The following is a 12,659-nucleotide window of genomic DNA, read 5'->3' as shown; positions in this document are numbered from 1 at the left end:
AAGATGCTCACCTGAAAGGATGGGACATAACTGCTCCTCTCTGTTACACTCCACAAAAAATGATTTTTTGCCCACACAAGAACGCTTCACGTCTTGGGTCTCCAAATCCCACAGAAGAAGAATCAGTCCTTCACTCTCACTTGAGAGAGTGAATAATGCACTAAATCCTGTCACAGATTTACACTCAAGTTTCACACCATCTTCTAGTCCTCCTAAATCTATGCTCTTCCATAGTCTGTCTCTTTTGCCTGTGTTTTGGGGATCTTTTCCTCTTGAGTTTGAAAGGACATGAGCAGCATCATGCAGAAAGGAGGCCTCAGAAGCTTCACGAGTCTTACAGTCACAGTGCTCTAGATGCAAAGGATACTGACACCAAGGCAAGAAAACGTTGGCTGCCAAATTTGAAGAATTAGATCTTTTTGCTGTGCCAAACAATGAAGACAAATGTGCCTTCCAGGATCTGGAAAAAAGGAGAAAAATCACACCAACGTTTTTAAGAATGAATCTAAGAATTATCTGTAGTTGCTTTACTTGAACAAAAAGGATATGTAATACAGATAAATAGAATGGATAAGTATAAATAGTTTCTTGCCATCAAAACAACTGCAAACTAGTCCTGGGGGGGAGGGTGTTTAGACATACTTGTGCATCTATTTAGAAATGATGCCACATGTCTAAGCTTATACTAATTCATCCTAACATTCTAAAGCTATTTTACCAGCAGTATCAGCAGGAACAGCAGGAACCAGAGAGCTAAAGTGGCAAGTAGGACTGAACAAACATATCCCTCTTTTCCACATAGATTAATAATGCAAGGCAGAAGTTCTGTAGATATACCTGTCAGTCCGAAATGGATGCTGCATAAGTTTCATGCTGTAATCTGAACTTCTGAGGTCATCCTCATCTGTCCCCTCCAACTGTTCTACAGGAAGGTTGTCAAAGTTTTTCTTGCAAATTAAATGCTCAGGATATTCTCTGTAGGGGAAAAGTGTTTATTTATAAGTAAGATGATTTCAACTCCACCTTTCAACCCTCAAAAAGTTCCCTATAACAGTTAATCTCCTTTTTTAAAAAAATTGAATTTTCACTGACAATAAATTATAACAATAAAAAACTGTGAGCATTAAAACAGTCATTGAAAGCAATTTAAGCAGCAGGGGGGAAGTGAGATTAAGACCACAAATGTCCAGTACAATAAAATGTTTTAACCATTTTCCTAAATGTTTCAAGAGAGCAGGACCATCAGACTTTTTGGGGGAGAGAGAGAAAGAGAGGGGGGAGGCTAGAACTAGCAAAGAATTTAAAAAGTGAAAATCTGCCTGCCCAATACCACTTTATAGCATACTGTGGCCAACCTACTTGAAGTATAAATGGAGGTCAATAGCCACAACACAACTGGAGCTGTTGGCAACCACAGCAACACTGAGATCATAGGATATATTTAACAGTGTAAGAGAAGACATGATGTCCAGACACTTCTCATCTTGCCCCCCTGTTTGATAGAGGGAGACATCAACATGGGCAAGGTAGGCACCATCCGTAGCATCGAAAATATCTTTACAACAATGTTAAAGAAAAACACTTTCTGAGTCACATGAACAGGCACACATGCAAAGGAAAACCCACCATCATGACACAGCAATCCTATGCATGTTAACTTAGACCTAATGTGCAAGACCACTGGACACTGTTTCGAATTGAGATAGTAGACTGAACCATTCTAAACTGCATGCATTTGGACACCTCTTAAGATATTGCAACTGTCAGGCACATGGCTAGAACAATCCTCTTCACAGGAAGATTTGGCGCTCAAGAAAGCAAGCATGATAGAGAAACAGGCTGTGTCAATGCACAGTGAGACAGAGCAAGGGAAACTGGGACCTTCAGGTATCACAGCACTCCAATCTTCTCTGCAAGATAGAGAGGGCCCCTGCAAGAATCAGAGTCAGAGGCTTAGTTAGCACCAAGTCTAGTGACACGCTGGCGGATAAAGGTACAGGTGCACCCACCCGAAGAACAAAGACTCCTTGAAAATAAAGTGTTACTTGTGAGGAAGCTCCTCCTCATGAGAAGACCAAACTCCTCAGGCCAGAGGTTTTCAACCTTTTTGAGTCCATGGCTCCCTTAACCAACTACATTCTTTCTGAGGCACCTGTGGGGGCTCAGGAGTCCTGTTATGTCACCCCTTGCAGACAAAGCTGGCAGCCTGTGGAGTGTTCCCTCAGCCTCCTCTCCTCTCTCCTTGGGAGTCCTCTGGGCAGCTACAGCTGCTGCCCATGGTCTCTGAGCTGCCCCCCACCCCAAAGAGAGGTGCCTCCTCCAACTGCCCCACAGGGGCCTAGACCTTGTCTGTCCATTCCCATCAGCAAGGCCTGGAAGACTGGCTGGCTGGGCTTCCTTGCCCACTTGCTTGTTAACTTCAAGGCTGCCTCAGCTCCTGGCAACCAGTTCCCCGTGGCCAGCCCCAGAGGCACCATTTGCCTGGGGAGCTTGTAGCCAGGGCTGCTACAACAGCTGTGCAAGGCTTTGGGAGGCAGAGATGTAAGAGGGCATCAGAGGAGAGAGGGGAGGAAAGAGGGACAGAAGCCAGTATTGCTGCAGCACTCCGGACCATCATTCAAGGCACCCCAGGGTGCCACAGCACACTGGTTGAAAATCACTGCCTCAGGCAATCCAGATAGCCTCCAGCTGTGCTCTGGGTGGAACTCTGAAGCTTCCTGGTTAAAAGTCTCCAGTTGCTGGCAGAGTGCTTGAACAAAATCCTTGCATTAGCACCCTGACTTGCCTTGTGACCTAATGTGTTTTGACCTTGTTTTGATCCTGGATTGTTTCTGCATCTTACCTTTTGTATTACTCAAGGCTAGCACTTTATTAAGAGACAAACAACAACAAAAATATCCATTTATATATCTCAGTATTTGTCTGTTTCTTAAGAATTACTGAACAACACAGAACTATCTGCTAGTGTTTTATTTTACTGCTTATATTATACATTTGTTTTGCAAACCACTCTGTGCTGGAGGAAGGGCAGGATTTTAAAACTCGATTTAAAAGGATACATATCCATCCAGATTCCTCTAACAAGAAAAGAACACCTCTGCAAAAGGCAACATCTACTATCCTTTCCAGAGCTTCTGATGACAGATCAAGAAGAAAGCATTCCTCCAACTTTTCCACTTTCAGTTCTTCTCCAAGAAAAGCAAGTTGTGCAATAATACAGTTGTTGAGCAGCATCAAAGCTTTGCCATTTTTAAATGACAGCACTCTCAAAGAGGAGATTGAAGATAAACCTGCATGATGAGGACAAAAGGGATATTTTCAAATTCTAAGATGCAGTAACAATAGGTGCAGAGAAACAAGCGATACAGCACAGTCCTAATAAAGTTAAATGGATCACCCATCCTACAAGTGACAAAAGTCAGGCATATCCGTCTGCATTCAATGTTTGAAATAGCCCTACCAACGCTTATAAGCATTACCTGTCTACAGCAAGTTACAACTCATGGGCTAAGAGGTCTGCAATAGATACCATATGACATATTTTGTTTTCTAGTCACTGCTGAAGAATGGCCTCCAAATTAATAAACAAATTAATAAACTAGTATCTTACATCTTGAATGAATGTTATACTCACTAATATTTTTAAGTTTGATGAGCTGCTTCTGCGTATCTTCACTGCAGCTCTGCAAGAGTTTTGCATCACATTTTCCAACCTCTAGATTAATTTCATATACGAAAAGTTCATGGGTCTTACTGACAGCAAGTAGTTTAAGACTGTCCACTGGAAGGTCCTCATCTTCCACACTCTCCCATGTGAAGCTAGGAAAACAATACTTAATACATGAGCCATACCTCCAATTGTTCTTCTTTGGAATTTTAAGTATGCTGTACCTTTTAGAGACAAATTACTTAACTGAATTACATTACTGTCCACTTGCACAAAAAATGATCACAAACTTAGAAGAACACAGCAGTTGAAAAGGACAACCAACATACAATCAATGAAACAAAAACTCTATGGAGTGAAACCAATAATAATCTACTTGGGTTTACAATTTTGTCTATTTCTCTAACAAGAGTAGTAATACTTCCGATTTATCCAAAGAAAAAATTACAAGCAACTCGATTTCATAACAGAGGTAGGAAGGGACCAGAAGGTGAACTGGGGAACTATAGATTCTGACAGCTCCTTTTACATGGATGCTCACAGCCTCACAACAGGTGGGGCTGTTGCAAAATGGGGTGCTGAGCCAGAGAAGTGGTTGATTCAAGTAAAACTGGGCAGTAACGGGGAGGGCACTGGATAAACCATCCTCAGTGGTGCGGCTAGATGATTTTGGACTTAATGGTCTGACAGCCCCCCCCCCTTTAGACAACTATGTGCATTATTGCCATCATGAAGGCCAAAACTGAAACTTCTCTTCTCTCCCTCACCTGCAATCCATGCTCTACAATTACTTCCACATTCAAGGGTTGCCAACAGAGGCTTTTCCTGATGTGTCTCCAGCCCCCTCTCCTAAAATAAGGTTTTAAAGACGCAACAGGATAGTTTGTGTGGTGTGTCCTTAGTTACAATGCAGGGTGGGGCGTACCCATGACAATTCCTCTGATTTGCAAAGGTGCTAAAGGCCCAGAAAAAGTTGGTGAGACCTAATGATGATATTACTAAGGTCATATGCATCTTTTATCAATGCATCATCATGAATACAGCAACAACCCCCCACTTACTCTTCCCAGGCGCCGGGCTGGGCGATACTGCCGTCCCCTCTGGGCCCGTCCTGCCCGCCGTCGAGCCGGGCTGACACCAGCCCCGTCAGGCGCATCTCCGCCCCCGTCACGGTTGCCAGTGCGTCTCGGCCGCCGCTGAGCTTGGCCCGGGTGATTCCCTGGCTGGGGCTGGGGAACGGCTGCAGGAGAACGCGAAGCGACCCAGCCTCCGACGCCGCCATTCTCTTCTTTCCCCTGAGAGAACCACGACCGCCGGGTCCGTGGGTCTCCTCAGAAACCTACCGCGGCCGCCGCCATCTTGGGGCAGAGCCACAACTAGAGAACGAAAGCCGGGAGGGCGGAGGCCGACGCTCTTCCTTCGGACTAACCTTCCCAGAATGCCTCGCGGGGACAAGCTGCCACACGACGGGCGGCGAGTGAGAGCATTGCGAATCGGGAAATGTAGTCCTCGCCGCGCGGAAAGCAGGGCGAGCGAGCGCATTGGACGGCGGGAAATGTAGTCTTGGTTGAGTAGTGCGCGTTTGTGAGTACTGTGTGTACAGCGTCGCTTTGCCTGTGGAGCGCCCCGCCCATCCCAAGACCGGAAGTGCCCGCGAGGGCCGCCTGACGGGCTGCGGGCGGGCCGGTTGATGGAGACTGCGAGCGGGCTTGGCTCGGGGCGGGATGCTTTCGCTGGGGCTGCTTTGGCGGGCGCTCTCTAGCGGGGGGCATGAGGACCGGGAAGAGAAGGACGACCATCAGGCCCACCACCGGCCCGAGGCCCCGAGCAGAATCGCCGCCGCTGCCATGGAGCAGGAGCAGGAGCGGGCCCTGGAGGTCTACGGTCAGTGGCTCCCCAGCCCCGTCCCTATCCAGGCTTAACGGGGCGGGAGGTCTTTCGCGGCCCAGGACCCTGCTTGCCTCGCAGTTGGAGGAGGGGGTGTTTAAAAAGAAAACCGAAACCTTGAAGCGGTGTACGAAGAAAATAAAGCAATAAGATAAAAAATTAAAAACAAAAAACCCCAAAGCAAGTCTGTAAATCATTCAGTACATAAAATCAACAATAAACCGAAAACAGTTTAAACTTACACACCTCCTCTCGTCTGAAACTACAAGGCGCTAAAAATGCATTGAGACTGCAGCACAAATTAAACCAGCAGCCAGGTGTGTCAAGAGTGTGCACGTTAAAATATACAAATTTTTATTTCTAATTTTTACGAGAACTTACTTATACAGCCCACTGCCACTAATGACTAGCCAGAGGAAATAAATGCGTTTTTGGCAGAGGGGCCCAATTGATTCTGGTGTTGGCATTTGCCTGTGTGTCCCAGAAGGGAGGGGCTTCCAAAGAGGGGGCTGCTACCCAAAAGGCCTTCTTCCCCTTGCTTATGGCCTATGGGCTCTGTGGGCACAGCCAGGAGGGCCTCACCAGACTGCCCTGGCTGCTAGGCAGGGAGCTACGGAAGAAGGCGATCCCTCGGGTACCTGTTCAGGGTTTTATAAGTTGGAACGTAACCCTCATCCAGTAATTTATTGGCAGCTAGCATGAGGCTCTTTTAACCACACTGCAACATGTGCGTGACAACAGTATGCCAACTAATACATTTTGCGTTGGCTTTAACTTCCAGGTCACTCCTGAGGGCAGCCCCACATAGAGCTTATTGCAGTGGATCCCAAACTTTTGGGGGCCACTACACTTTTGGTTCGATAAACTCATCCCCACTGCCTTTAGCCTTCCCGATAAAAAGCATGATTCATAATAGTGGTTTGCATGACCCATGCAGGAAGATAATAACAATCAAATTCCAAATTGTAACAATTAATTGCACATTTTTTAAAAATCCAATTTTAGTTCAATTAATCTAACAATAAATAAATAATTTAGTTTAATTAATTCAACAAAGCTGTTTAACTTGATCCAGTGATACCAGCTTTTCAAAGTCTGATAGTCATTTACATCTCCAGCCCCCTTGCCTCTTACCTCCCCCCACTCAGGTAATCCCTTGCCCAGGTTTATTGCAATAGTTCCTTTCTTGAGGATAACAATGCATGAGTCACAGTGGCAAAATTATTTCCAATCCAAAAGAGACCAAAAAATAAATAAATCCAAATCCATTCCACAGTACCCATTTGCTTACAGGCTCACTGGTCATGAAGCAATGAGCCTCAGAACACATTTCATATGCTGTTTTTATCATTTCTCATTTGAAATGTCACTTGCAACCTTTGTTCCTCCAAAAGGCCAAGAGGGACCAGATTGTGAAGAGTCCTGGCAAGGCTTGTGTCAAACTCCCTTTTATGTCACAAGCAAGTTGATTTGCAGCTGACTCCAGGCCTAGAGTTTGACCACTCAACCTTTCCCCCATAATTAGACACTTGTGATCTGTTTGTTTCTGCTTAGATATAATTCGAACTATCCGGGACCCAGAGAAGCCCAACACGTTAGAAGAACTAGACGTCGTAACAGAAAGCTGCGTTGAAGTGCATGAAATTGGGGAAGATGAATATTTGGTCACAATCAGGTTTACACCAACAGTACCTCATTGCTCTTTGGCCACTCTCATAGGTAAGGGGGTGCTTTGAGCAGTTTGTGAAGTTGCCAGTTTTATGATGTTAAGTAAAGAAAGATATCGGACAGCCAAATAACAGGACACTCAGTTCTTCTGGAAGCATTTCTGGATTTGTGTGTTGAAACATGCAGCAGCATTGTGAATTATTGAAGCTGAATGGGTTGCAGGACCTTTCATGTTGAAAAAAATGTTTCCTTTAGGGATAGGCTTCTTTGGAACCAATTTAATCTTTGTTTTTTGCAAGGCAGACTGAAAACGGCGTCCCTGTATAAAGCTCAACACATTAGTGTCCTGATCCCAATCAGAGCTCATGTCGTGGCAGTGTGTGGTGCGAAACCCTTCAGTCTTTCACAGCTTATTACCAAATTGTGAAACAGTTCTGTGCTTGAAAGCAGATTTCAAAAATGGATGCCACTCACTTCATTTCCCAGCCTATTTTTTAGAGCAAGATACATTGAGAACCAAGGCAAGCTCTCCCTCACATGTTTATAAAACTGAATTACAGATGGTTGGGCAATATGCTTTGCTGCATGACCACATGCCACCAACTCTTTTGGTAGAAAGATAATGGAAGCGTAGTGCTTGAAAAGAAAAATGACATTTTTTTTCTTTAAAATGCAGGGCTGTGTTTGAGGATCAAGCTGCAGAGATGTTTGCCTTTTAAACACAAGGTATGCACTTTGTACAGTTTCTTTGTATTTCTAAAAACATACTGCAGCTGACTCTCCAGAAATGCATGTTTAGAGGGCTTTATCTGGCCACACATTCCACTTCCAACTTCCCCCAAAATGTTTTGCATGTTTGCTTGTATGGGGAATTTCAAGGGGTGGTGTTATCTGTTGCTCATGCAAAATGTGGTCTTAGAAGAGGATGCGCAATGAAGAAACACAGAGTGCTTCTGTTGGCAGGATTTCCAGAGGGATTGCAACCATGCTAGTCTCTTGCAGGAAGAACAACACAGTTTTGTGACTAACACATTTATTGTTGCATAAGCTTTCACTCTCTGCAGTCTACTTCATCAAGTACACTTCATGCATCTGGTGAAGTGGTCTGTAGTCTACCAAAGTTTAAGTCAGGCTTTCTCAACCTCAGTCCTCCAGATGTTTTGAGAGTACAATTCCCATCATCCCTGCCCCCTGGTCCTGCTAGCTAGGGATCATGGGAGTTGTAGGCCAAAAACATCTGGAGGGCCGAGGTTGAGGAAGCCTGGTTTAAGTCATAATAAATTTGTACAAGAATCATATAATTTTAGAGTTGTAAGGTACCCAAAGAGTCATCTAGTCTGTCTTTGCAGGACAGGAATCACAGCTAGTCACAGTCTTTAAGGTACCATAAGATTCTCAGGAGACTGTATCATGTACACAGCTTTGGTAGGCATGTGAGAACTGCCAGATTAAGTTACCTTCAGGTAACGTAACTTTCGGGTTGCCAATACGGCAAACCTGGAAGTGTATTCTTGCGGGTTTCACCACACGCGCATGCGCAGAACATTCGTATCCAGAGGGTCCACTGTATAGCAAGCCATCAAAACAGTATTGTGTATTCTGTGCAGATGCATACCTGTTCTATAAAAACATCTTAAGCAGTCATTTTCTCTCTCATGTAGTTGGAAATCTACATTTCAGAGGGAGCGCATTCCACTGAGGAGGATAGTAAGTATGTCTTCAGCTTGCGTTGGGGAATAAAGCAGCCTCTTGAGACACATCACCAAGTGTGTGTGTTGAATTTTCCTGTTGAGCATGTCTTAAATCCTCTTGTGTGGCAGTCAGGCTGGGAGGGCCTGGCACCCAGCACCATAGGAAGTGATGCACCATAGGAAGTGATGCACACCACGCTGAAACACAATAGCTTCTGCTTTCATACTTGTTTGCAAGATCTCTTGCAATCTTAGCATTGCATGACTTCTCTATTTATTTATCATATGCCCAAAGGTTCTAGGGCAGAAATACATAAAATTAAAAAACAAAGTTAAACAATATTGCTGAAACTGGCCGTCATAAATTCCCTACAAGCAGAAGCAATAAAACCCAACCCAATGTACCGTTCCCACAGGAAACACCAAACTTCTTGTTGTTGTTCAGCCGTGTCTGACTCTTCGTGACCCCATGGACCAGAGCACACCAGGCACACCTATCTTTCACTGCCTCCCACAGTTTGGCCAAACTCATGCTAGTCGCTTCGAGAACACTGTCCAACCATCTCATCCTCTGTCGTCCCCTTCTCCTTGTGCCCTCCATCTTTCCCAACATAAGGGTCTTTTCTAGGAAGTCTTCTCTTCTCATGAGGTGGCCAAAGTACTGGAGCCTCAACTTCAGGATCTGTCCTTCCAGTGAGCACTCAGGGCTGATTTCCTTAAGGATGGATAAGTTTGATCTTTTTGCTGTCCATGGGACTCTCAAGAATCTCCTCCAGCACCATAATTCAAAAGCATCAATTCTTTAAAAAAGAATTAGATAAATTCACAGAGGAGAGCTGCCTCCGTGGGTCGGAGGCAGCACTGCTTCTGAATATCAGTTGTTGGAAACCACAGGAGTGGAGAGGTACTCAGGTCCTGCTTACAGGTTTCCCACAATAGGCATCTGGTTGGCTGCTTCTAATGTTCTTACCTTCCCTAAAAGCCCGGTAAGACGGTGATGAGATCTAAAAGTTGCAGGCATTGGACAGCAGATTGTGGGAGGCATTCACTGAGCTCTGATACTTGACAAATCTGTGTTTGTCTCTGTAAGACTTGCATCTTTGTGCGCACACACTGTGTGTGTGTGTTGCGATATTGTAGTGCATTTCTGTTGATCATTAACCAAAGACTTCTTGTTTGTCTTTCGTCGTGCTGCAGTTAACAAGCAGATAAATGACAAAGAGAGAGTCGCCGCTGCAATGGAGAATCCTCACTTGCGGGAGATTGTGGAGCAGTGTGTTCTGGATCCAGACTAGCAACCGTGACAGCAGCTCCTGTTGACCTGGGATCTTTCTGGCACTTTGGTGTTCATGTCTTTTGGGGGAGGAATGGAGGCCTTGAATTTGATACTGGACAGTTCTTTGTACCTCCTGTATATTTTTAATAAATTATTTTATAAAAAATCCATTTAAATTACGAAGGAGAGTGAGCCATGTATAGTCTTAGATTAATTTTGAAGGATTGTGAGAAGCTCATAATTTTTTTAAAAAAATTATGAAACCATTCTGTTGCCACCTCATGAATATACATTGTAATTTTAAACAACTGATTTTGAAGATTGAATTTTACACATTGTTATGATGGAATGTGTTTGATTAGCTGCCGGTGTGAGAGATAAATAAAATACAGAGTTTTAGAAACAGAAGTTGTCTTCAATTTCAGGAAAACTTCCCTGTAAGTTTTTTTATGGTGTAAACCAAAGTAGATTAAGAAAGATATATTTAACTAGGCATTTCTGAAGACAGGTAAAAATAATGTGGTGGCTGCAACCTTATAGATATTTACTAGACAGTAAAGTACCACTGTAACCTGTAGAACTTACATAAGCTCAGAAGTTCTGCAAGCTTCAGTGGTACTTTACTGTCTAGGGCTGGATTGCCACTGAGTCTGTTCTGTTTAATTAAGTTTGATCAAGTTCAGGTTGTAGCCAGCTTGCAAAAAGAAATTGGTTCATACAGAAATTCTAACAACACCTTGCAATGTGAAATTTCTTGGCTGGTAAATTGCCTTTCTTCCTGTATCAAAAACAAACTAGTCTTTTTATTTATTACAGCAGCATCAACAAGTGCACGTAAAAGTGGCTCGTGAAGTCATGCAAAATAAGAATTAATTTTTAAAAATGTCATTGGAAACATGAAAAAGAGGCATTAATTAAAGGCGTGATGAGGAAAGGACCAAGATAACTCTTAATGAGGAATTCTGATGTACACTGAGCACCTTTGGAAAGTTTTTGTGGAAATTTTCTGAAGCAAAGTTTTTTTCAATATTCAATTTTGTTAGAATTTAACCAGTTAAAAAGAACCTTCATTTCCCTAGAAGTGTTCTAAGGAATAAGTTAAATATTTCCTTCAACTTTAAGCTGTAAGTAATAGCTGCTTTTCATCTTGGAACGAAAGGAAGATAGTCATAGCGGTGCAATAAAGGACAATATTTTTTACTGGAGTGTAGTACTGTGCTGTAATGCTCTCTGAATTCTGCTTTGTGCCTTCTGTTCCTGACAGTGTCCTGTTATGCCAGAAGCGGTTTAGTCACGCTGGCCACATGACCCAGAAAGGTGTCTGTGGACAAACGCCTGCTCCCTTGGCCTAAAAGCGAGATGAGCACCGCAAACCCACAGTCGCCTTTGACTGGACTTAACCGTCCAGGGGTCCTTTGTTGTTGTTCAGTCGTTCAGTCGTGTCCGACTCTTCGTGACCCCATGGACCAGAGCACGCCAGGCACGCCTATCCTTCACTGCCTCTCGCAGTTTGGCCAAACTCATGTTAGTAGCTTCGAGAACACTGTCCAACCATCTCATCCTCTGTCGTCCCCTTCTCCTTGTGCCCTCCATCTTTCCCAACATCAGGGTCTTTTCCAGGGAGTCTTCTCTTCTCATGAGGTGGCCAAAGTACTGGAGCCTCAACTTCAGGATCTGTCCTTCTAGTGAGCACTCAGGGCTGATTTCTTTGAGAATGGATAGGTTTGATCTTCTTGCAGTCCATGGGACTCTCAAGAGTCTCCTCCAGCACCATAATTCAAAAGCATCATAATTCTAAAGGTCCTTTACCTTTTACCTTTACTACCCAGGCTCTTATAGTCAGGTGGGGGAGAAGACTCAGACTGTATCTTCCCCCCTCCATCTCTCAGCCAAGCTGGCACTGCAGCTGTCTCAACCACAGAAGCTTTGCTGTACCAAGGCAAGATTTTGGTGGCCTGTACCTGTTGGAAGGAGAAATCCCCATACTGTAAAAACTGTCTTTGCCATTGTTGTTTTGGTGCTGTTCCTTGCGAAGCCAGTAGATGACACTCCTGTGCTAATTAACACTTCCTGTGGGCAATGCTATTTCCAGCCTCTTGCTTGTCTGTGTGTCTATGGGGAGGGGGGCTGGGGAGCCTTTCTCAGCCCCAGAGACACATTTGCTTGCGGCTGATCTTCTGCCAGGGCCAGACACAAAACTGGGCAATGGATGCGACACTTGCCTTTGTATGGCAGACAGCCTTCCAGCCTCGCAGAAAGAAGCCAGAGGTTTCTCCTCCGCCCACTCTTCTCTCTCCAGGCAAGCGAGAGGCAGGATCATAGTTCAAGGACATTTTCCAGCCAAACAGAAGCACTCCAGAAGGCCATAGAGCAGGGCTGGTGAGTGCCATGGCCTGCGGAGGGTTCCAAGGGCCAGATACAAAGGTCTGGGGGCCACTTCCAACCCCCAAGCCTCCACCTCGTTAGTAAT

At 44.5% G+C, this 12,659-nt stretch overlaps 2 protein-coding genes across 4 annotated transcripts in view; one reads left to right on the top strand and one right to left on the bottom strand.

Annotated features, from left to right (window-relative positions):
• The window catches only part of SPG11 (SPG11 vesicle trafficking associated, spatacsin), a 34,224-nt gene extending 29,170 nt beyond the window's left edge, over nt 1-5,054 (bottom strand). For 2 of the 3 annotated variants that reach the window (XM_033167568.1, XM_033167569.1), the window contains exons 1-6: nt 4,729-5,054; nt 3,635-3,819; nt 3,060-3,290; nt 1,360-1,555; nt 838-975; nt 12-460 (exon numbers count right to left, since the gene is read on the bottom strand). In XM_033167568.1, the coding sequence (XP_033023459.1) occupies nt 12-460; nt 838-975; nt 1,360-1,555; nt 3,060-3,290; nt 3,635-3,819; nt 4,729-4,949 (1,420 nt within the window). In that variant the 5' untranslated portion in view covers nt 4,950-5,054. The remainder of the gene's footprint in view (nt 1-11; nt 461-837; nt 976-1,359; nt 1,556-3,059; nt 3,291-3,634; nt 3,820-4,728) is intronic. The other variant, XM_033167567.1, reaches the window with a different exon arrangement.
• Nucleotides 5,055-5,322: 268 nt separating this feature from the next.
• On the top strand, nt 5,323-10,592 carry CIAO2A (cytosolic iron-sulfur assembly component 2A). The gene is made up of 5 exons (XM_033167570.1): nt 5,323-5,551; nt 7,109-7,273; nt 7,899-7,948; nt 8,884-8,929; nt 10,111-10,592. The coding sequence occupies exons 1-5, from the start codon at nt 5,392-5,394 to the stop codon at nt 10,206-10,208; spliced, it is 519 nt and encodes a 172-aa protein (XP_033023461.1). The 5' UTR covers nt 5,323-5,391; the 3' UTR covers nt 10,209-10,592.
• The last annotated feature ends 2,067 nt before the right edge of the window (nt 10,593-12,659 follow it).

The sequence above is a fragment of the Lacerta agilis genome, chromosome 13 (genome assembly GCF_009819535.1).
Source record: "Lacerta agilis isolate rLacAgi1 chromosome 13, rLacAgi1.pri, whole genome shotgun sequence".
In the NCBI taxonomy this organism is placed as follows: domain Eukaryota; kingdom Metazoa; phylum Chordata; class Lepidosauria; order Squamata; family Lacertidae; genus Lacerta; species Lacerta agilis.
This window is presented reverse-complemented; position numbering and strand designations above follow the sequence as displayed.